General features: G+C 41.3%; 1 protein-coding gene across 1 annotated transcript; it reads left to right on the top strand.

Annotated features, from left to right (window-relative positions):
* The first annotated feature begins 8,805 nt into the window (after positions 1-8,805).
* Positions 8,806-15,899, top strand: TTR (transthyretin). The gene is made up of 4 exons (XM_003261963.4): positions 8,806-9,010; positions 9,933-10,063; positions 12,180-12,315; positions 15,637-15,899. Exons 1-4 carry the CDS (start codon positions 8,942-8,944, stop codon positions 15,742-15,744), a joined length of 444 nt encoding a protein of 147 aa, XP_003262011.1. The 5' UTR covers positions 8,806-8,941; the 3' UTR covers positions 15,745-15,899.
* The last annotated feature ends 8,394 nt before the right edge of the window (positions 15,900-24,293 follow it).

The raw sequence follows: 24,293 nt of genomic DNA, 5'->3' as shown, positions 1-24,293 counted from the left end.
AGCTATTTACTGCAGGACTCAATGGGTATGACATTGTGGAACAGGCAAAACTATAGCCACAGAAAACAAATCAGGGGTTGCCAGGGGCTGGGAGGAAGGAGGAAATTCACTACAAAATGGTGTGAGAAAACTTTCTGGATGGAAATATTACAACTCTTGATTCTGTTGTTAATTGCATGACTTACATACATTTGTCAAAATTCATATAGCTGTACACCTAAAAAAGAATTTTACCATATGTAAATTATAGTGCAATATATCTTTTAAAAGTATGATAAAATATATTCAGACCTTCACATAATAGAGGTCTTTTAAATAACATTTCGTTGAGAAAATACAAGTGTGCCTGTAGACTTGAGAATCTGCAATAACTCCAGAAGGGCAGGGGTGCAGGTAACCTTGACCCACAGGCTGTACCCTACTGATTACACAACTATATTAGTGTCCTAAATGGCCACTTAGCCTGTTATTTTTCTCCTCCAGGCTCTTCCAGGCTCAGTCTTTCTAGTTTCCATCCTGTTGTTCTGTCAATAACCCAGAACTCTCAATAACCTCTTTTAATTTTTGTTCTGTCAATAACCCTGAACTCTCAGAACTCTCAATAACCCCTTTATATAGACTTGTTAGCGGAAAGGACTTTGAAGGTCATGAATTTCCAACTCTGACTCACTGCCAAGCCCCATCCCCAGTACTCCTGCCTGAGGTCAGCGAGCTTCTACCTGGGTACCCTAGTGGCAATGAGGCGCCCCACCTCATGAGGTAGAGTGCTCCATGGGTAATAGCCCTGAATTACCAGACAGGTTTATGTTCTTACTTACAGAGAAAACTCAAACTTCTCAGGAGAGCACTAAAGATCCTCCACAGTCTGACTCCAAATGGTGTCTCTGGCTCATCTCATTAGGTTCATCTAATCCACATGGTAGGCCCTGCTCTACTCCTTGTTCTCAGGCCATGCCTAGTGTTCTTCCACTTTTGCACCTGCACTCATTCTGGTTTCTGTGTCTTGTAAAACAGATTCTCTTGTCCTGTAAACTCAGTGCTCAGAGACACTCCCTCATCCTTCCTTCTCTGAAGAGGCTCCAAGAGTCCGATAACATCTATGATAGCAGTAACAAATATCATAGCCAAACACTCTTAACTAGGCCTCAGTGTGTTATGCTGAAATTCCCAAACCAGGTGTAATAAATGGTTTACAGGAATGGTCCCTTCTGCCCTTGGAGTTGCCAGATGAGGCCTGGGGAAGCTGGATTCCCTGGGCTCATTATCTCCAAATGGAGCAATCTCTTCCAATTATCCCAAAATGCTAATACACACACACACACACACACACACACACACACAAATAAATATGTGTGTATATATAATATATATAATTTTATCTATATAAAATTATTTTTATGCATGTGGAAAACTGAAGAAGCACAGCATTCAGATGTCTCCACGGCCCAGACTCCATCAGATCCCAGGCTCTAGAACTGCTCCTACCCCTTCTGACCTGCTTGTTCCATTGACTCCATGACTCTCCCACTGCCTCACTCCTGGTCTGACCCTCTCATCCTAGCCCATTAACATTGACGCTTCGTCAGATTCTATGCTTGGTTACTACTCCTGGGTTCTGGATTTTCCTCCATTCCTGGTTCCACAGCACTCATGCCATTTATTTCTTCTTCCATCCCCATCAACCTGAAGCATCTCAAATGCTTTCCCACTTGTATGGGAGAGGAATTCCACACACTGCTCTTTTTTCCTCTGTAGACTGTATTTCTCCTTGATGATCAAGCTTCAATCTCACCTCTTCACAGACACTTTCCACGATCCCAAGTCACTTCCTCCCTCTGTGAATTATCATCCACCTCATCAACTGTTTCCTGTTGACTGGGTATATTTTTTCCTACTTCTTCAACTTTTATTTTAAGTTCAGGGGTACATGTGCAGGATGTGCAGGTTTGTTACACAGGTAAAAGTGTGCCATGGTGATTTGCTGTACAGATCATCCCATCACCTAAGTATTAAGCCCAGAGTCCATTAGCTATTCTTCCTGATGCTCTCCCTCCCCCATTGCCCCTCCTCCAACAGGCCCCAGTGTGTGTTGTTCCCCCCATGTGTCCATGTGTTTTCATCATTCAGCTCCCACTTATAAGTGACAACATGTGGTAGTTGGTCTTCTGTTTCTGCATTCGTTTGCTGAGGATAATGTCTTCCAACTCCATCCATGTTCCTGCAAAGAGCATGATCTCATTCCTTTTTATTTCTGCATAGCATTCCATGGTGTGTGTATGCCATATTTTCTTTATTCAGTTTATCATTGATGGGCATTTGGGTTGATTCCATGTCTCTGCTATTGTGAATAGTGCTGCAATGAATATATGCATGCGTGTGTCTTTATAATAGAATGATTTATATTCCTTTGAGTATATACCCAGTCATGGGATTGCTGGGTCAAATGGTATTTCTGCCTCTAGATCTTTGAGGAGTTGCCACACTGTCTTCCACAGTTGTTGAACTAATTGTCACTCACACCAACGGTGTAAAAGCATTCCTTTTTCTCTGCAACCTCACCAGCATCTGTTGTTTTTTGACTTTTTATTAGTAGCCATTCTGACGGGTGTGAGATGATATCTCAGTGTAGTTTTGATTTGTATTTCTCTAAGGACCAGTGATGTTGAGCATTTTTTCATACGTATATGTTCTTAATAATTAAATTATAAGCAATTTGAAGGCACATGCCTCTCTTGATAGCTCCCACAGTGGTGGCTAGCACATTGGCTCACATTAGGAAGATGCTTAATAGTTGCTTCTTTTAAATTAGTTGCTGAATTTAAAATATTTCTCTCAGTTCCAAGGTTGAAAGAAAATAGAAGTAGCCAAAATCTATATCCTGAACCACGCACAATGGATTATGGCCACAGAATCAGTACAGCTGATCTAAGGGATATGTAAGTACAGACACAGAGTCAACCAAATAAATCCTCTTTAATTCTGGCTGGTGCAATTCACCCATACCCCAATGCAGTCTCTTGGTAAATGGGGTAGGTTATTAAACATCACAAGGATGTGTTTGGAGAGGAAATCGTATATATCATATCACATATCCAGAAGGCCACACCCCACTTCCTCCTTCCTTCACAGATCATGGCCAGAGAGGCCACCTAAGTGGCTTCCAACTTCGAGTTTGTTTTGCTACACTAGCTGCATGAGAGCTCCGGGGCGGGGTGGGGGGTGAGGGGGGGGCGGATAAAAGAAGCCCAAAGGAAACATGCCAAATAGATTCTTTTAAAAAATATCTTAAAAATTTAAACTTCCTCTTTTGTCTGCATATCCGCCCCACAGGTAGGGGTGGGTGAGCTTTGAGTAACTCTAAAGCCAAAACTCTTAACTGTGTCTAATAACTGTTTATGGATAAAATCTTCTAACACGTGTGTGATCACTAAGACAGATATGAACCTGGACCAAGACATGGGTGTCTTGCCTGAATCATCAGAGCTACTGATATACAGCAAAATCCCCCAGATAGTGACAGGTGTGTTCTCAAGCCATGGGTGGGACTGAAGTTGCCACTCTTGGTTATACAGTCCCCAAATATGGGGCATGGCAGCACGCAGGCTAAGAGTTGTGGAAGATTCTTACACAAGGGAGTTCTCAATGGTTGTTCCCAACCAGGTTGGCCCCCAAAATTCAACGAAGAAATTCAAACTACAATTAACAAAAATAAAATATGGTCTAATTAATATATCCTGGATAATGTTTGCCTTTACTTGGATGGTTATTTACATGGACAAGGGAAGAAGGGAAGATAAGGGAGAAGGCTTTTTATGTGTTTATTCAACACTGGCGGAGGAGAGGCATGCCAGATAAGGCAGACACGGGCATTCCAAACACAAGAAAGGTATGTGCTACAGAGAAGTCAGATAACTTTCCTAGGCTCTCCTGCAGTCCGGATGAAATACTCTCAAAAAATTAGCCTGGGGCCTTTGCTCCAATTTCTCGCTTACCTAGCAACCATCTAACTATTAATTAAATTGGTATTATGGTTTTAACATGAATCTTTTATGATTTGCTTGCCATTAATCAAACCCCCGAGGCTTATTCACCTCAAGGGGAGCTGACAAAGTTGAATTATTCAACCTGCAAAGATCTAGGGTCCCCAAATATCGTCATTTCCACTCTCCCCTAACCCCCACCATGAGGCCCAGTCTCAGCACTCGGCCAGCCTATGCCCAACTCGGGGTAATCAGCTTAGACACATTAATATTAGTGGGCATTTCAGTGTCAACAGATCACTGTCTAGCAGCGGACAGGCACCCTCAGAAAATAAACCAAGAAGAAAGGGTTTATCTATAATATCAAAATTTTTCATAGATAAACCTGCCCATTATAAGGAAGAGGGCAGAAGAACCCTAAACTAAGAGCCAGGCAACTTGTTCATTAATCACAGCATATTCTGTAGGAGAAGGAGAAATGCTGTCCTCAAATTCATCTTTTTCACCTCAGTTAAACATCTATGCTACAGCCCCACAGTCAGATTGAGAGGAAAAACAGTACATAGCTAAGAAAAGACATAAACTTGTAATTGAAATGCTTCACTGGTGCTCCTTTTGTTTTAAAGCATTGGATCTTCATAGCTACTGATTGTGCCCAAGCACGCAGCATCTGCAGCAACCACTTAGGCCTCCAGGAATGTGGTGACCATTGACCCTAATTCATTCCCCTTCATGGATCCTATGTAACCATCCTCCGAAAAGAGCTTTCGCAAACTCAAATAAACACAGGAAAGGAAGATTTTCTTGTCTTTGAGAGTATATGTTTAGCCCTATAACCCTTTCTTATCATAAATTGCTTCTTAGTCAAGAAATATTGGATTTTTCTTGTATTTGTCATTGCCATTAGCTCCATACAAGCATTCATTTAACAAATAATGCATTCCATCTCCGTTTTTTGCTTTTTCCTTCATGCTTCAGCCTTGGTTTTCTCTCACCTAAAACACTGCAAGCTTCTTCTCCCAGAGCTCTCACTTTGACTCCAGACTACCTACATTTAATCTTTAATTCTCTACCAAAATTTTCTCCTATTTTTATGTCTTTTTAATTTTAATTTTAATTTTGTGGATACATAGTAGGTGTATATATTTATGGGGTACATGCAATGTTTTAATACAGGCATGCAATGTGAAATAAGGACATCATGGAGAATGGGGTATCCATCTCCTCAAGCATTTATCTTTTCAGTTACAAACAATCCAATTACACTCTTTATTTTAAAATATACAATTATTAATTATAGTCACTCTGTCGTGCTATCAAATAGTAGATCTTATTCTTTCTATTTTTTGTACCCTCTCGTCTTTTTATATTAAAAAATAATCTTTATCTCTGTAAGCTTTATCAGTGATTTTCCAATGAAATTTAGGATCTCCTCTGTACCCTGAATTGCCTTACTTTCTCCTCACTTCCTTGTCTTATTCAAATGCAGATTTCATTAATGATTTCCAGATCAATGATAGTTCAGAAAGCAAGCAAGTCAAAGTGACCAAGGGCATGGCCTGAAAAGTGTTCTAAGAGAGGAATTTCCAGAACAACTATTAAATGATGTTAATAGGATTGTATTAGTCCGTTTCAATACGGCTATAAAGAACTGCCTGAGACTGGGTAATTTATAAAGGAAATGGGGAGGTTTAATTGACTCACAGTTCAGCATAACTGGGGAGGCCTCAGGAAACTTACAATCATGGTAGAAGATGAAGGGGAAGCAAAGCACCTTCCTCACAAGGCAGCAGGAAGAAGTGCCAAGCAAAGGGGGAAGAGCCCCTTGTAAAACCACTAGAACCTGTGAGAACTCACTCACTATCACAAGAACAGCGTGAGCGAACCGCTCCGCCTGATTCAATTACCTCCACCTGGTCTTTCCCTTGACACATGAGGATTATGAGGGTTACAATTCAAGATGAGATTTAGGTGGGGACACAAAGCCTAACCATATCAAGGATCAAGTGGTGGGTTGAAACTAACAGGATGAGGTATATCAGATACAAACACAGGGTCTCATATTTGGGTTAAAATTCATAAATGATCAAAGCACAGGATGACAGATAATATAGGTCATTTTAGATTATTGTGACCAACAGATCACAGTGGGTAGTGTTATGATGAAGGGAGGGTCACAGTTACTACAGTTACAGATGGATTCTGGGTACAACATTTGCACTAAAGTGCCTTTGCCAAGGGAAGCAACAGTCTCAACATCCTGTGGCCCTGATCTACTTCAGGGACTGTGTCTTGTTCAGAGCATCACGTTTGAAGAGAAACTTTGACCAAGGGGAGTATGCCAGAAAAGGAAGTTCAGGATGCTGAGGATCTTAGAAACTATGTCTAAACAAGATTCATTCACAGAAGTGGGAATGTCTGTTTGGCAAAAAGAAAATACTACTTACATGGCTGTTGGAAGACCAGCAATCACAAACTCAGTTTTTCAAAAGGCTGGGCAGAAACACAGATGAAAGAAACGGGCCATGTGCAAGAAAAGATAAAAGCTCAAGCATGATATGCCACTAGAGAATCACCTAGCCTCAGCGTTGGCAGGGAGGCCTGGGGAGTCGTGATGTTTGAGAGTGACGTTCTGATGATCACTGTCATGTGTAAATGTGGGCCTAAAGCTGCCAACATTTTTTATTTCTTAAGAGAAGCAAGAAACCCAAATTTTTATGCAGCACGTCTCAATATTTAATTTTGGCAACTATTACAAAATGTTTAAAGAGACTCTGTGCAGCCCAAATATAACATATCTATGGGCTGATGGCAGCCCAGGGTTGCCAGTTCACAGGGTCTACAAGAGATGATTCTTAGTTTCAACAGGGTACAGTGCTGAAACACGTGCATAGTAGATTTTGCTTGGGTTATGAAAGAACTTCCAAATATTTATGATTCATAGCCAGAGAAAAGGCTCTCTATCCAGGTTCTGAGCAATAGGAAATTATCAAGAGGATATTGGATGACAGTATATGAAAGATGTTATTTGAGAAAGGATTTTCTCCTGAGGCAGAGATGTTGAACCAAATTCTATTAGTTATGCTTTTACAGCAAGATAGTAGTTTACAGCTTACAAAAGGCTTGTACATCTTCTCATATTAAAGGTGATTAGAACAGTCCTTTGAAGTAGAAAAGTAGGTATTTCTATTTTACAAAAGAGTTGGCCAAGTATCTGAGATAGTAAATAACTCATAGAAGGTCATCCGGGAAACGGGGCAGCAGAACTGGGATCGAATGACTCTGGTCATCCAACTCCAAATGCAAAAATCTTTCTGCTGCTGCTTCCTAGTCAAACTCTAAGGGTCTAAGACTCCATTCCTAGTTATGGTCTCAACTATGTTTGCTCATTGCTGTGAAGGGTCAACCCACCTCCCGGAGTCCTCTCCTGCACATTCCCATGTTCCTGAAAGGCCTTTCTGTTCCTTCCACTACTCCCTGTAAGCTCCTGTGCTTCACAATTTCTTGTTGAATTTTTTCTAATCTGACTCTATCAGTTGTGGGAATGTTCCTTCAATTCTTAGTGCTCCAAACCGCACTTGCTCTTGGCATGTATTTGTCCAAAATATTTGTCTTCTCTATGTTTTCTACATATTTGTCTTATAAGGACAAAAACCTGCCTTAGTTTATCCACGAACAAAGCCACGCATGCTAGTGCGCACACAGACACACACACACACGCACACACACACACAGAGGATTTTGTACGTGATTAATGAATCATCAAATCATCATAATTTCTGGACTTATATTAATAAGTCGGCCAGGAGGAAAAGAATCTGTTGTCAATCATGGCTTCTGGTTCTCACAGTCATCTCTACTTTCTTCCAGCAAGTTTCGTTCTGTCAAAAACCAGCTGTCAGCCTTGTTCCTGCATGCCCAATGCAGGAGAGTCAGTAAAGAAGATTTGGTTCTCTGTATTTCAGGGTCATCAATGCCAGGTTGAAATATACCATTCTGGCCCAGCTCAGTGGCTCACACGTGTAATCCCAGCACTTTGGAAGGCCAAGGCGGGCGGATCGTTTGAGCCCAGGAGTTCGAGACCAGCCTGAGCAACAGGCTGAGGTGGGAGGATGACCTGAGCCCGGGAGGTCAAGGCTGCAGTGAGCTGTGATCGTGTCACTGCACTCGAGCCAGGGCGTTGGAGTGAGACCCTGTCAAAAAAAAAAGAAAAAAAAGGAAGGATGGAAGGAAGGAAGGAAGGAGGGAGGGAGGGAGGGAGGGAGGGAAGATGCCATTCTGTCTTAGATTTAAGTGGACTTTATCTGGGCAGAACACACACACACACATACACACATGCACACACACATTGTGGAGAAATTGCTGACTAAGCAAAGCTTCCAAATGACTTAGTTTGGCTAAAATGTGAGCTTTTAAAAATGTGAGCACTGCCAAGGTTTTTTCCTTGTTGACCCATGGATCCATCAAGTGCAAACATTTTCTAATGCACTATATTTAAGCCTGTGCAGCTAAATGTCATTCAACATGAAATACATTATTATAACTTGCATCTGTCTAAAATCTTGCATCTAAAATGAAAGATAAAAAATGTATAAAAATGGAAAACATGCATAGAAATACGTGAGGGAGGAAAAAATTACCCCCAAGAATGTTAGTGCACGCAGTCACACAGGGAGAAGACTATTTTTGTTTTGTTTTGATTGTTTCGTTTTGGTGACCTAACTGGTCAAATGACCTATTAAGAATATTTCATAGAGCTAATGTTCCGATGCTCTAATCTCTCTAGACAAGGTTCATATTTGTATGGGTTACTTATTCTCTCTTTGTTGACTAAGTCAATAATCAGAATCAGCAGGTTTGCAGTCAGATTGGCAGGGATAAGCAGCCTAGCTCAGGAGAAGTGAGTATAAAAGCCCCAGGCTGGGAGCAGCCATCACAGAAGTCCACTCGTTCTTGGCAGGATGGCTTCTCATCGTCTGCTCCTCCTCTGCCTCGCTGGACTGGTATTTGTGTCTGAGGCTGGCCCTACGGTGAGTGTTTCCGTGACATCCCGTTTCTACATTTAAGATTCACGCTAAATGAAGTAGAAGCGACTCCTTCCAGCTTTGCCAACCAGCTTTTGTTACTAGGGCAAGGGTACCCAGCATCTATTTTTAATATCATCAATTCCAACTTCAAAAAGAATGAAGTTCCGCTGAGCTTACTGAGCTGGGACTTGAACTCTGAGTATTCAACCTCATTACTTTGGTACATTGGATTTGTAATGCCTGGTAGCTCTATTTCCTCAGACAGATGATAGAAATAAAGATATGATATTAAGGAAGATGTTAATACTGAATTTTCAGAAAAGTATCCCTTTATAAAATGTATTTGGGGGGCAAACTGCAGGAGATTATATTCTGGCCCTATAGTTAATCAAAATGTATTTATTGATTAATCTTTAAAAGGCTTAGTGAACAATATTCTAGTCAGATATCTAATTCTTAAATCCTCTAGAAGAATTAACTAATACTATAAAATGGGTCTGGATGTAGTCTGACATTCTTTTATAACAACTGGTAAGAGGGAGTGACTATAGCAACAACTAAAATGATCTCAGGAAAACTGTTTGGTCCTATGTATGGTACATTGTATCTTTTCAGTAATTCCACTCAAATGAAGAAGTTTAACAAAGCAACTGTTCTCAGGGGGCCTATTTTCTCCCTTAAAATTCATTATACACATCCCTGGTTGATAGCAATGTGTCTGGAGGCAGAAACCATTCTTGCTTTGGAAACAATTACATCGGTGTTATACTGAGTAGGGAAGCTCATTAATTGTCAACACTTACATTCCTGATAATGGGATCAGTGTGTGATTCTTGTTTTGCTCCAGATTTCTAACACCATAAAGAATAAATCCTTTCACTCTGATCAATTTTGTTAACTTCTCACGTGTCTTCTCTACACCCAGGGCACTGGTGAATCCAAGTGTCCTCTGATGGTCAAAGTTCTAGATGCTGTCCGAGGCAGTCCTGCCATCAATGTGGCTGTGAATGTGTTCAAAAAGGCTGCTGATGAGACCTGGGAGCCATTTGCCTCTGGGTAAGTTGCCAAAGAACTCTCCCACAGGACTTGGTTTTATCTTCCCTTTTGCCCCTCACTTGGTAGAGAGAAGCTCACATCATCTGCTAAAGAATTTACAAGTGGATTGAAAAATGTGGGCAGAGGTCAAGTATGCCCTCTGAAGGATGCCCTCTTTTTGTTTTGCTTAGCTAGGAAGTGACCAGGAACCTGAGCATCATTTAGGGGCAGACAGTAGAGAAAAGAAGGAATCAGAACTCCTCTCCTCTAGCTGTGGTTTGCAACCCTTTTGGGTCACAGATCACTTTATGCAGGTGATGAAAAGTAAAGATTCTATGCCCCGAAAAAATGCACAGATACACACACATACAAAACCGTATATGTGATTTTAGGAGTTTCACAGATTCCCTGGTGTCCCTGGGTAACAACAAAGCTGAGAGTCCTTGTCTTAGAATTTTAGGAAAGAGGTACAATGTGTATTAACCCATTAACAAAAGGAATGGAATTCAGAAATATTATTAACTAGGCATCTGTCTGTAGTTAATTTGGATTGCCCAAAACCCAGGGCTTTTGCCTAATGAACACTTTGGGGCACCTACTGTATGCAAGGCTGGGGGCTGTCAAGCTCAGTTAAAAAAAAAAAAAAAAGACAGAAGAGATGGATCCATGAGGCAAAGTACAGCCCCAGACTAATCCCAGGATCACCCAACTTCATGTGCAAGAGTGACTTCTCACCTTCATTAGCCAGTTCACAATTTTCATGGAGTTTTTCTACCTGCACTAGCAAAACTTCAAGGAAAATACATATTAATAAACCTAAGCAAAGTGACCGGAAGACAGAGCAATCAGGAGACCCTCTGCACCCAGCAGAAGAGGAACTGTTAAGTATGTACGTCTCCTCAGAGAAGAATTTCTATTGGGTTTTAATTGAACCCCAAGAACCACATGATTCTTCAACGATTATTGGGAAGATCATTTTCTTAGGTCTGATTTTAACTGGCTTTTTATTTGGTAATTCATTTATGTTTATATAAAATGCCAAGCATAACATGAAAAGTGGTTATGGGACTATTCTAAGGGAGAGACAGAATGGACACCAAAAATATTCCGATGTTGTTGTGAATCTTTTTCTTGCACCAGGACAAAAAAAAAAAAAAAAGAAGTGAAAAGAAGAAAGGAGGAGGGGCATAATCAGAGTCAGTAAAGACAACTGCTATTTTTATCTGTCGTAGCTGTTGCAGTCTAATGGGAAGCAATTTCCAACATTCAACTATGGAGCTGGTACTTACATGGAAATAGAAGTTGCCTAGTGTTTGTTGCTGGCAAAGAGTTATCAGAGAGATTAAATATATAAAAGGGAAAAGAGTCAGATACAGGTTCTTCTTCCTAGTTTAGGTTTTCCACTGTGTGTGCAAATGATACTCCCTGGTGGTGCTCTCAAAGGTATCCTCACACCACAAGGGAGAGGAGCGAGATCCTGCTGTCCTGGAGAAGTGCAGAGTTAGAACAGCTGTGGCCACTTAATTTTGGGTGATCCAAATTAACTACAGACAGATCATCAATCTTGAATCACAAGGACTCTTTCTTAAGTAAACATTATACCCACTGGGCACGGTGGCTCACGCCTGTAATCCCAGCACTTTGGGATGCCGAAGTGGGCATATCATCTGAAGTCAGGAGTTCAAGACCAGCCTGGCCAACATGGCAAAACTCTGTCTTTATGAAAAATACAAAAATTAGCCAGGCATGGTGGCAGGCACCTGTAATCCCAGCTAATCAGGAAGCCGAGGCTGGAGAATCCCTTGAATCTAGGAGGCAGAGGTTGCAATGAGCTGAGATCGTGCCATTGCACTCCAGCCTGGGTGACAAGAGTAAAACTCTGTCTCAAAAAAAAAAAAAAATTATACCTACATTCTCTTCTTATCAGAGAAAAAAATCTACAGTGAGCTTTTCAAAAAGTTTTTACAAAACTTTTTGCCATTTAATTTCAGTTATGAGTTTTCCCTATTTCTGACTTAGTTGAGGGGAAATATATATAATATGTTTATGTGTGTTAGTCAGGGGGCGGAGGGTATTACTTTGCCATGCCATTTGTTTCCTCCATGCCTAACTTAACCCAGACTTTCACACCTTATAGGAAAACCAGTGAGACTGGAGAGCTGCATGGGCTCACAACTGAGGAGGAATTTGTAGAAGGGATATACAAAGTGGAAATAGACACCAAATCTTACTGGAAGGCACTTGGCATCTCCCCATTCCATGAGCATGCAGAGGTGAGTATACAGACCTTCGAGGGTTGTTTTGGTTTTGGGTTTGGTTTTTGCTTTTGGCATCCCAGGAAATGCACAGTTTTACTTAGTGTACCACAGAAATGTCCTAAGGAAGGTGATGAATGACCGAAGGTTCCCTTTCCTATTATACAAGAAAAAATTCACAGCACTCTGAGAAGCAAATTTCTTTTTGACTTTGATGAAAATCCACTTAGTAATATGACTTGAACTTACATGACACTATTCATAGTCTATTCATTCCACTTTATATGAATATTGATGTATTTTCTGTTGAAATAATAGTTTATGAGGCAGCCCTCCAGACCCCACGTAGAGTGTATGTAACAAGAGATGCACCATTTCATTTCTCGAAAACCCGTAACATTCTTCATTCCAAAACATATCTGGCTCCTCAGAGGTTTGGACAAGTGATTCTTGGCAACACATACCTATAGAGACAATAAAATCAGAGTAATAATGGCAACACCATAGATAACATTTACCAAGCATACACCATGTGGCAGACACAATTATAAGTGTTTTCCATCTGTAACCTACTTAACCCTCAGGAATAAGCCACTGAGGTCAGTCCTATCATTATCCCCATCTTACAGATGAAGAAAATGAGGCACCAGGAAGTCAAATAACTTGTCAAAGGTCACAAGGCTGGGAAATACACAAGTAGAAATGTTTACAATTAAGGCCCAGGCTGAGTTTACCCTCACTTCTGCTGTGCCTCGCATTATGCCCCAGGAAACTTTTTCCCTTGCGAAAAGCCAAGCTTAAAAAAAGAAAAGCCACATTTGTAATGTGCTCTGTTCCCCTGCCTATGGCGAGGGTCTTAAAACAGTTATACATGGACCCAATCCCCCTGCCTTCTCCTTAATTTCTTAAGTCATTTGAAACAGATGGCTGTCATGGAAATAGAATCCAGACATGTTGGTCAGAGTTAAAGATCAACTAATTCCATCAAAAATAGCTCGGCATGAAAGGGAACTATTCTCTGGCTTAGTCATGGATGAGACTTTCAATTGCTATAAAGTGGTTCCTTTATTAGACAATGTTACCAGGGAAATAATAGGGGCTTGTTTGACTTCTGGGGCCCACAAGTCAACAAGGGAGCCCCATCTACCAAGGAGCATGTCCCTGACTACCCCTCAGCCAGGCAGCAAGACACAGACCCCAGTCAGGGCAGAAGCAGGGTTTCAGCAGTGCCCAGCACAAGACATTGCCCCTAGAGTCTCAGCCCTTACCTTTGAGTAATAGATCTGCCTACCTGAGACCGTTGTTTGCCTAACACGTGGGTCTCAGCCTGATGGGAACCATCTAAAAAGGTTCATTGACATACTGCCCACATGTTGTTCTCTTTCATTAGATCTTAGCTTCCTTGTCTGCTCTTCACTCTTGCAGTATTCATTCAACAAACATTAAACAAAAAAAAAGCATTCTATGTGTGGAACACTCTGCTAGATACTGGAGATTCAGAAATGAAAATACATCCCTGCCCTCGGAATGGAGGGGAAAAGACCGAAGTAAAACAGATTAGGCAGGACCGTCAGCCCAGCCTGAAGCCCAGATAAACATGGAGAACAAGAGAGAGCGAGCAGTGAGAGATGATCCCCAATGCCTCACTTTGGTGACGAGTGCATGGTGGGCTTCATGCAGCTTCTTCTGATAAATGCCTCCTTCAGAACTGGTCATCTCTACCTTGGCCAGTGACCCAGGTGGTCATATTAGATTTACCAAGGGAAATTGGAAACTTTTATTAGGAGCTCTTAGGCCTCTTCACTTCATGGATTTTTTTTTTTCCTTTTTTTTTTGAGACGGAGTTTTGCTCCGTCACCCAGGCTGGAATGCAGTGGTGCAATCTCAGCTCACTGCAACCTCCGCCTCCCAGGTTCAAGCAATTCTCCTGCCTCAGCCTTCCGAGTAGCCGGGACACAGGTGTGTGCCACCACACCAGGCTAATTTTTGTATTTTTCGTAGAGACAGGGTTTCACCATCTTGGCCAGGCTGGTCTCGAACTCCAGACCTCAGGTGATTCACTCGCCTCAGCCTCCCAAAGTGCTGGGATTACAGGTGTGAGCCACCATGCCCAGCTACCTCATGGATTTTTGATTACAGATTATGCCTCTTACAATTTTTAAGAAGAATCAAGTGGGTTGAAGGTCAATGTCACCATAAGACAAAAGACATTTTTATTAGTCGATTCTAGGGAATTGGCCTTAAGGGGAGCCCTTTCTTCTTAAGAGATTCTTAGGTGATTCTCACTTCCTCTTGCCCCAATATTATTTTTGTTTTTGGTATGGCTCACTCAGATCCTTTTTTCCTTCTATCCCTAAGTAATCCGGGTTTCTTTTTCCCATATTTGGAACAAAACGTATTTATGCAGTGTGTCCAAACCTCAACCCAAGGCCCGTATACAAAATAAATCAAATTTAACACGCCTTTACTGTCTTCTACCTCTTTCCTGACCTCAATTTATCCCAACTTCTCTCACTCTGAGAACCAAGGCTGTCCCAGCACCTGAGTCGCAGATATTCCACTGAATTTGACAGAACTGTGTGACTATCTGGAACAGCATTTTGATCCACAATTTGCCCAGTTACAAAGCTCAAATGAGCTCTAGTGCATGCATATATATTTCAAAATTCCACCATGATCTTCCACACTCTGTATTGTAAATAGAGCCCTGTAATGCTTTTACTTCACATTTCATTGCTTGTTATACATAAAAATATACTTTTCTTCTTCATATTAGAAAATGCAAAGAATAATAGGGCGGGGGAATCTCTGGGCTTGGAGACAGGAGACTTGCCTTCTTACTGTGGTTCCATCAGTATGTAGACTGGGACAATACAGTAATTCAAGTCTGGTTTGCTCATCTGTAAAATGGGAAGAATGTTTCCAGCTCCAGAATGCTAAATCTCTAAGTCTGTGGTTGGCAGCCACTATTGCAGCAGCTCTTCAATGACTCAACGCAGTTTTGCATTCTCCCCACCTTTTTTTTCTAAAACCAATAAAATAGATACAGCCTTTAGGCTTTCTGGGATTTCCCTTAGTCAAGCTAGGGCCATCCTGACTTTCGGCGTGAATTTGCAAAACAAGACCTGATTCTGTACTCCTGCTCTAAGGACTGTGCATGGTTCCAAAGGCTTAGCTTGCCAGCATATTTGAGCTTTTTCCTTCTGTTCAAACTGTTCCAAAAAAGAAAAGAATAAAATTAACTAAGTTGGCACTGGACTTCCAGTGGTCAGTCATGTGTGTCATCTGTCACGTTTTTTGGGCTCTGGTGGAAATGGATCTGTCTGTCTTCTCTCATAGGTGGTATTCACAGCCAACGACTCTGGCCCCCGCCGCTACACCATCGCCGCCCTGCTGAGCCCCTACTCCTATTCCACCACGGCTGTCGTCACCACTCCCAAGGAATGAGGGACTTCTCCAGTGAACCTGAAGGACGAGGGATGGGATTTCATGTAACCAAGAGTATTCCATTTTTACTAAAGCAGTGTTTTCACCTCATAAGCTATGTTAGAAGTCCAGGCAGAGACAATAAAACATTCCTGTGAAAGGCACTTTTCATTCCATTTTAACTTGATTTTTAAAATTCCTTTATTGTCCCTTCCAAAAAAAAGAGAATCAAAATTTTACAAAGAAGCAAAGGAATTCTAGAAAGTATCTGGGCAGAACGCTAGGAGAGATCCAAATTTCCAATGTCTTGCAAGCAAAGCAAGTATTAAATATGATCTGCAGCCATTAAAAAGACACATTCTGTAAATGAGAAAGCCTTATTTTCCTGTAACCTTCAGCAAATAGCAAAAGACACATTCTAAGGGCCCACTTCTTTACTGTGGGCATTTCTTTTCTTTTTTCTTTTTTTTTTTTTTTTTTTTTTTTTCCTTTTTTGAGACAAAGTCTCACTCCGTTGCCCAGGCTAGAATGCAGTGGCATGATCTCAGCTCACTGCAACCTCTGCTTCCTGGGTTCAAGCGATTCTCCTGCATCAGCCTCCCAAGTAACTGGGATTACAGGCACATGCCACCACGCCTGGCCAATTTTTGTATTTTTAGTACAGATGGGATTTTGCCATGTTGGCTAGGCTGGTCTACAAACTCCTGACCTCAGATGATCCACCTGCCTCAGCCTCCCAAAGTGCTGGGATTACAGGCATGAGCCACTACACCCAGCCCCTACTCTGGGCATTTCTTTGATTTAAGAGAAGGGGAGCTCCAACAAGATACACCTGCAGCGACTCAGGCCGTCCGATCAGTTCAGGCCAGATCCACGCTGCAATCAGCCAGGTCAGGGGCCCCACACACCCAATTTACTTAGGCTGATCCAAAATCCATGTATGGAGAACTCACATGCACCAGGCACTATTTTAGGTGATCTGAACATAAAGAATAGGACCCAATACCTGCATTTATTGAAAGAACTCACAATCTTTTGAGAACATAACTGTTTCATCATGGTTTGGCAGGAGGCTATGGTACAAGGCACAGCAAGGGTAAGAAGGAGGAAGAAACCAACACCCTACAGAAATCAGGGAATGACTCTGAAAAGGTGTCACTTAATCTGAGTGTTGGTAATTTGTCAGATAGACAAGGGAAAAGGTATTCTAGGTAGAGAGAATACAGTCTGCAAGGCCCAGCCAAGTGAAACAATTTGATAAGTTGAGAGAGCACTTATGACGATTCAGAATGTTGAAGGGCAAAGGTATTGAGGTGGGATGGGTTATGCTGCTATCACAAATAACCCCAAATCTCGGGGGCTTAACAAAGTAAAAGTTTATGTCTCACTTGTGCCAGGTGCAACGCAGAACTCTTTGCTCTAGAGACTCTTTAGGGTGGTTTTCCTTCTAATGGTGACTGTTTGAGACAGTTTGATTTAGTCTTGTGGCTTCAAGGTCACTCTGGTGACATTTAGCCAGCAGACTGAGGGAACATAGTATGGTATTAGACCCCTCTGTGCTGAAGTGTCACACGAGTCCCACTGATATCTCACTGGCCAGAGCTAGTTACATGCCCCCATCTAGATGTGCTGAGAAATGTGGCCCCTGGCTGGGAGCCATTTCCCAGAACAACTAACTCTATGTTCTGGAAGAGGAGCACTAATCTGAGTTGGCCAACAACCATCTCTACCACAGTAGGGTTGGGACTGGTGGGACATGAGGCTGGAGTGAAGGTTGGTTTTATCTGCCACCGATTACAGCTGTGAATTTGTCTTAAAAGCAACATGGGTCCATTGAAGGGAACCTTGACATCAGTCATGTGGCCGGGACAAGAATAGTTACCACTTGCCCGTAATCTCCAACCAGGGTTCTCCAGGAGAACCTTAGTTAGACACATGGCTTAGGCCTAAACCTACCTGAGTGGTCTTTCTATTTTCCTCCAAATTCAAATCTCAAATCTTGCTACCCTCTAACTGGCTGTGTTGAGAGAGGAAAAAACTTGAAGAGAATACAGCATAGGTTTGGACTTTTTCACATGCACTTTTCCCAAGATACATAGCAAAATCAATGTCTCCAATTCTATTAATGTTGTTAGCAAGTCCTTGTTCCTTGCATATTGGTTAATCCATAGCAAATTGCCATTTTTATAGATTAAATGGTCAAATATTGGCAATTTCATAAGGTTTAGTCTATTACCTACCATGATTGTATTGGTCACTAACCTGCCTATTTTTAGAATGCTACATATTCATTTGAATGTTGTTGAATAGCTATGGATTTTTATAATCCAAACAGGTTGAAAATATGAATCAGTTTAAAACTATATACATGTGGCCAGGCATGGTGGCTCATGCTTGAAATCCCAGCACTTTGGGGGGCCGAGGCAGGCAGATCACTTGAGGTCAGGAGTTCAAGACCAGCCTAGCCAACTTGGTGAAAACCCATCTCTACTAAAAACACAAAAATTAGCCAGGCATGGTGGGGGGCACCTGTAGTCCCAGCTACTCGGAAGGCTGAGGCAGGAGAATCGCTTGAACCCTGGGGGGTGGAGGTTGCAGTGAGCTGAGAGCAACCACTGTACTCCAGCCTGGGCAACAGAGCAAGACTCTGTCTGAAAGAAAAGAAACTATACACGTATTTTTAAAGGAACTGGTTCATGCACTTATGGGAGCTGGCAGGTTTAAAATCTACAGGGCAGGCCCACAGGCAGGAAACCCAGGGAAGGGTTGATGTTGCAATCTCATCCGGAAGCAGAATTCCTTTTTCCTCGTGGGTCAGGAGGAGGAGCCTGAGTCTATTCTTTTAAGGCCATCAAGTGATTGGAAGGGGCTCACCCACATTATGAAGAGTCATCTACTTTGCTCAAAGTCTACGGACTTAAATGTCAATCACGTCTAAAATATACTTTCACAGCAACATCTAGGCTGGTGTTTGACCAAAAATAGGCCTAACCAAGTTGAGTATAAAATTAACCATCACGGTCCCCTTCCCCAAATTTGTTCATTATAGAATGAAATCGTTGGCCACATTCCTATTCTTGAGGTCATGGGGAAAACTGATAATATCATGATGAAGATGCTTCCAGCTTTAGGGAATTAAGAGATGCCTGTGTTTCTGATTAGTGGGGAAGGCTATGAATGGAATTAATTAACATACTCATTTATCTTTTGGGGTATCTCATGGAAATCAATTGTAGGGCTGGCTGGAGCCCACCAAGGTTGATATGTTAGAAGCAGGATATTGGCAGGATTTTCTTATAAGCATTCATTGGCATTTCAAGGCTTTAGGTGAGCAGCTCCTCACCATTTAAATTAATTGAGAACTCAATAACTACTCTGGCAAATTGAAGTTTCTCTGCTTTTCAGGGCTTTCCAAAGCTCCCCAGATGGCTTTGGGCAAATTGCTTGACCTTATGTATCTATTTTCTTATCCCAAAACAAGCCTCCAAACCTAGCATTCAGTGGCTCTCTAACCTGAACCTAACCTACCCCTCCAACTTTTTCCATCATGAGCTTCCAACTCTCTGCTTCTGAAAATCTAGTTCCCATCTCCCTCTCTGCTATGATCACACTAACTCCCACCAAGACATCTTAGCTGATGTGGTTTTCTGCAACTTAGACAACTATTGCTCCACACATCCCATCTTTTAAATACAATTCATAATCTCTTTAATATACACAGAGTTCTAGTGAATCGACATTAAATAAATGGGCCCCCTGTATAAGATGGCAGATGTGGGTGGACACGCAGTCCACATGAGAGGTTCAAATGGCGAATACCATGAGACAATATGTTCAGTATTGCAAGGCAAAAAGAGAAGTTGAGCTAAATATTTAAAGTAATTTTTGACTTTCAGAATGGCAAAGATTTCAATGAATATAAACCTAGGACAAAATTTGGAAGAACCCCGCAGGAGGCTTTATTCATTTCCTAGGGCTGTGATAATAAAGTATCAAAAACAGAGTGGCTTAAAACAACAGGAATGTATTGTCTCACAGCTCTGGAGGATTGAAGTCTGAAATTAAGGTATTTTCCGGGCCATACTTCCCCCAAAACTTGCAGGGGAGAATCCTTCCTTGCCTCTTCCTAGCTTCTGTTGGTGGCACTTGATCTTTGGAGTTCCTTGGCTTGCAGCCACATCACTCCATGATCTGCCTCTGTCACCACATGATGCTCTCCCTGTGTCTTTTTCCAAATTTTCCTCTTCTAAGGACCCCAGTCATGCTGGATTAGGGTCCACCCTAACTACCCGCTCTTAACTAAATACATCTGTAAAGACTATTTCCAAATAAGGTCACATTCACAGGTCATGATTTTTGCAAAGTCACTTTTAGGTCTTTGTTGTTCTGTATTAGTATCTTCCGCTTATGTCCTTTCATGGCCATTGTTATGGGTGAAACTATGTGCCCTGAAAAAGACATTGAATAAAAATCTGACATAGTTGGCCCCTTCTAACCTTCAAGCTGTACCTTAGTCATTCCTGGGCATAGGCCAAGCTAACTTTGAGATGAATTTATTTTCTGGTTTAACCTTAAAGCAAGAATAATAATAACTTTTCCCAAACTAAACCACCTTTGTAAAACTAATAAAAGGGCACAAGTTTAGGATTTTGAGATGTGCCTAAATTATGCTAAGGTACAGGCATAATTAAACACTAACCAGCCACTCACTATTCTGGAGGTCACAAGATTTACAACTTCCCCAATTACTCCTGTAAATAATATCACCATTATAAAACCTAAGATTGGCCTTTTAAAAGGCTTTTTTCAGACTTTTACACTTCTGACAATCAACTGACTTGGACTTCACCTCAACCCACAACTGTGACTCAACTGGTCCTGTGGCCCCCACCCAGAGGCTGACTCATTGCACAAGGACCGTTTTTCACACCCCTATGATTTCATCTCCAACCAATCAACATTCCCTACTCCCTAGCCCCCTGCCCACCAAACTGTTTTTTGTTTTGTTTTGTTTTGTTTTTGAGACAGGGTTTTGCTCTGTTGTCCAAGCTGGAGGGCAGTGGCACCATCACGGCTCACTGCAGCCTCAAACTTCTGAGATCCAGCAATCCTCCTGCCTCAGTCTCCTGAGAAACTGGGACTTCAGGTGTGCACCATCACAGCTGGCTAATTTAAAAATGTTTTAGAGAGACAGGGTCTCACTATGTTGCCTTGGCTGGTCTCAAACTCCTGGGCTCAAGCAGTCCTCTGCCTTGGCCTCCCAAAGTGCTGGGATTACAAGTGTGAGCCACCACATCTGGCCCACACGTTCCTTTAAAAACCCCTAACCTCCAAGCCTTTGGGGAGACTGATTTGAGTAATAACTCCAGTTCTTCCACATGGCTGGCCTTGCATTAATTAAACTCTTGCTTTACTATAATACCATGGTCTCAGTGAACTGCTTTTGTATGCACAGCAGGAAAAATGCATCAGGCAATTACAGACCAAGGGAGCAAACAACCATTTCAGTCGAAGCAGCATGGACAGAGGATAGTCAGCGACCAGACAACACATTCCCCTTTACGTCAAGATGCTCCATAGCCTCCAAAAGGTGCATGGAATTCATAGAAAAACAAGGAAGGCTGAGCATTAAACTGGAAGTCAAACTGAGTTGGTTTCAACAGATAAGATTAAGTATGCTGATACCAAAAGGAACTATGGACAGGAAAGCTAAGTTTAATTCAGATATATGTACAGCATCGCTCTCTCCCTCTCTCTAATACACACACACACACACATGCTCACACAGTATTTGTTCTGTTTCTCTGGAGAACCCTGACTTATACAGGTACTGTACTATCATCCACCCTTTGAAGGTCCCTTTGTATGGTAATAGGGAGGACTTGGAGGTTCTGGAGCAGGGGAGCAACATGATGGAAGTTGAGTTTAAGAAAACAACATTTGATCACTGATCATCAAAGAAATGCAAATCAAAACTACAATAAGATATCATCTCAGTCCAGTTAACATGGTTTACATTGCAAAAAACAGTCAACAACAAATGCTGGCAAGAATGTGGAGAAAAAGAAGAGAACTACCATTTGATCCAGCAATCCCACTACTGGGTATCTATCCACACAGAGGAAAAGAAGTCATTATATGAACAAGACACTTGCACGCGCATGTTTATGGCAGCACTACTCGCAATTGCAAAAATATGGAACAGCCCAAATGCCCATCAATCAATGAGTGGGTATATATATATATACCACAATTTCTTTATCCACTCATTGATTAATAAAGCTACTTTTTATGGCTACGTAGTATTCCATTATATATATGTATATATACTTTTTATGGCTGAGTAGTATGATATAAAAGGAAACAAATAATGGCATTTGCAGCAACCCAGATGGAATTGGAGACCATTATTCGCAGTGAAGTAACTCAGGAATGGAAAACCAAGTAGCGTATGCTCTCACTCATAAGTGGGAGCTAAGCAATGAGGATTCAAAGGCATAAGAATGATACAATGGACTTTGAGGACTTGGGGAGGGGGGATGGATGGGAGAGGGGTGAGGGATAAGACTACAAATTGTGTGCAGTGTATATTGCTCTAGTAATGGGTGCACCAAAATCTCAGAAATTATCCCTAAAGAACCTAATCGTGTACCAAATACCACCTGTTCCCCAAAAACCTACGGAAATAAAAAATAAAAATAAATAATAAAGAATGTGGAGAAAATGGAAGCCTCGTACACTGTTAGTGGTAATGTAAATTATTATAACCACTATAGAGGACAGTTTGGAGGTTCCTCAAAAAGCTAGAAATTCAGCTACCACATGATCCAGCAATCCCACTGTTGGGAACATCTCCAGAAGAAAGGAAATCAGTATATCAAAGAGATATCCGCACTCACTCCTATGTTTGTTGCAGCCCTGTTGACAATATCTAAGATTTGGAAGCAACCTAAGTATCCATCAACAGATGAATAGATAAAGAAAATGTGGTACGTATACACAACAGATCACTATTCAGCCATAAGATCCAGTCATTTGGAACAAGGTGGATGGAAATGGAGATTATTATGTTAAATGAAATAATCCAGGCGCAGAAAGACAAACATTGCATGTTCTCACTTATTTGTGAGATCTAAAAATCAAAACAAGTGAACTCATGAACATAGAGAATAGAAGGATAGTTACCAGAGGCCGCGAAGGACAGTGGGGGGCGGGGGAGAGGCAGGGATGGTTAATGGGTACAAAAAACAGAAAGAATGAATAAAACGTACTATTTGATAGTATAACAGGGTGACTATAGCCAATAATAACTTAACTGTATGTTTTAAAATAACTTAAAGAAGGTAATTGGATTATTTGTGACTCAAAGGATAAATGCTTGTGACTCAAAGGATAAATGAATTTAAAAAGGAAAACAAAGTTTGTAGGAATGAACATCATAGGACTGACTGGGAGAAGGCAGAGGAATCATACTGAAACATTTGTAGCAATGAAGCTTTGAGGTGATGTAACGTTGCACTAGGGAGGCAGACATGGAAATGCAGGAAAAGGAATGCATGTCAGATCTTAAAATGTATATGTGACGGGAAGAGGTTTGATTTGCATTCCTCAGGGAAAAATCATGAGGTAGATTAAAAAGCAACCAATGCCTTACGGGGGGATGAATGATGAGGCTCTGATCCCATTTACCTGTGTGGACTTTCTACCTTGTGAATCAATCATTTGTACCCCAATATGAAAACATAAAGTCAGTCTTTGTAAAGAAGCTGTGTGTGCTGTGGGTATGGTTGACGGTAAATGTTTAACTGGCTCTTTGGAGAAAAAAAGCTAGCTCAAGTTTGTAATGTTTGCCAATTTTCATGGTAAAAACAATCTCACCATGGCAATTTCAAACTACCACCATGATGTCACTAAATGCACAGCTGGGAAGAGTTATACAGTAGTCTAGTGTAGTATTTCTACCATACAGATACAATAGATAGAAACAGCCTCAACAGTACAGGTAAGGTAGTTAGGAAGTAATAAGATTTGACTATTTATTACCTTTGTTTGAATGTAAGTTAATGCTAAGTTCAATAACGAGCTCACGAAATTTCTGAAAATTTGAAATAAGCCATTAGTTGCTGATTCCAGCACACTACTGCATATATCCTCTGTGTTACAACTCCTTTCTATAACGGTGTGAGTGGGTATGTGCGTGAATATTGAGGGGGAGAGTTTAAACAACAGCGTCATTTAAAAGAAGGGTATTCATTCTCATAAAATGTTCCTGCCCTGTTTAATAAGACGAAAAAGCTACATACGATGTCTATGTAAGGCACACGCAAATAAACATAATATTTGAATGGGACATTTATATGTGAGAGGCTATTTCACAATTACCTCTTCTAAAAGTTCTCCTTTGCCACATACTCTAGGGAACCAGGAATCCCCGTTGAAATCAGTGGATGCCCTGAGACTATGAACCTAGACTTTACAGGTAAAAATTATTGGTCTGGTCACATATAGAAGTTGATTAGTGATTTTTTCCCATTAACCATCCTGATATTTCAAGATGCTAGATTGCTAAA

This window comes from Nomascus leucogenys, chromosome 4 (assembly GCF_006542625.1).
Source record: "Nomascus leucogenys isolate Asia chromosome 4, Asia_NLE_v1, whole genome shotgun sequence".
Taxonomy (NCBI): Eukaryota; Metazoa; Chordata; class Mammalia; order Primates; family Hylobatidae; genus Nomascus; species Nomascus leucogenys.
This window is presented reverse-complemented; position numbering and strand designations above follow the sequence as displayed.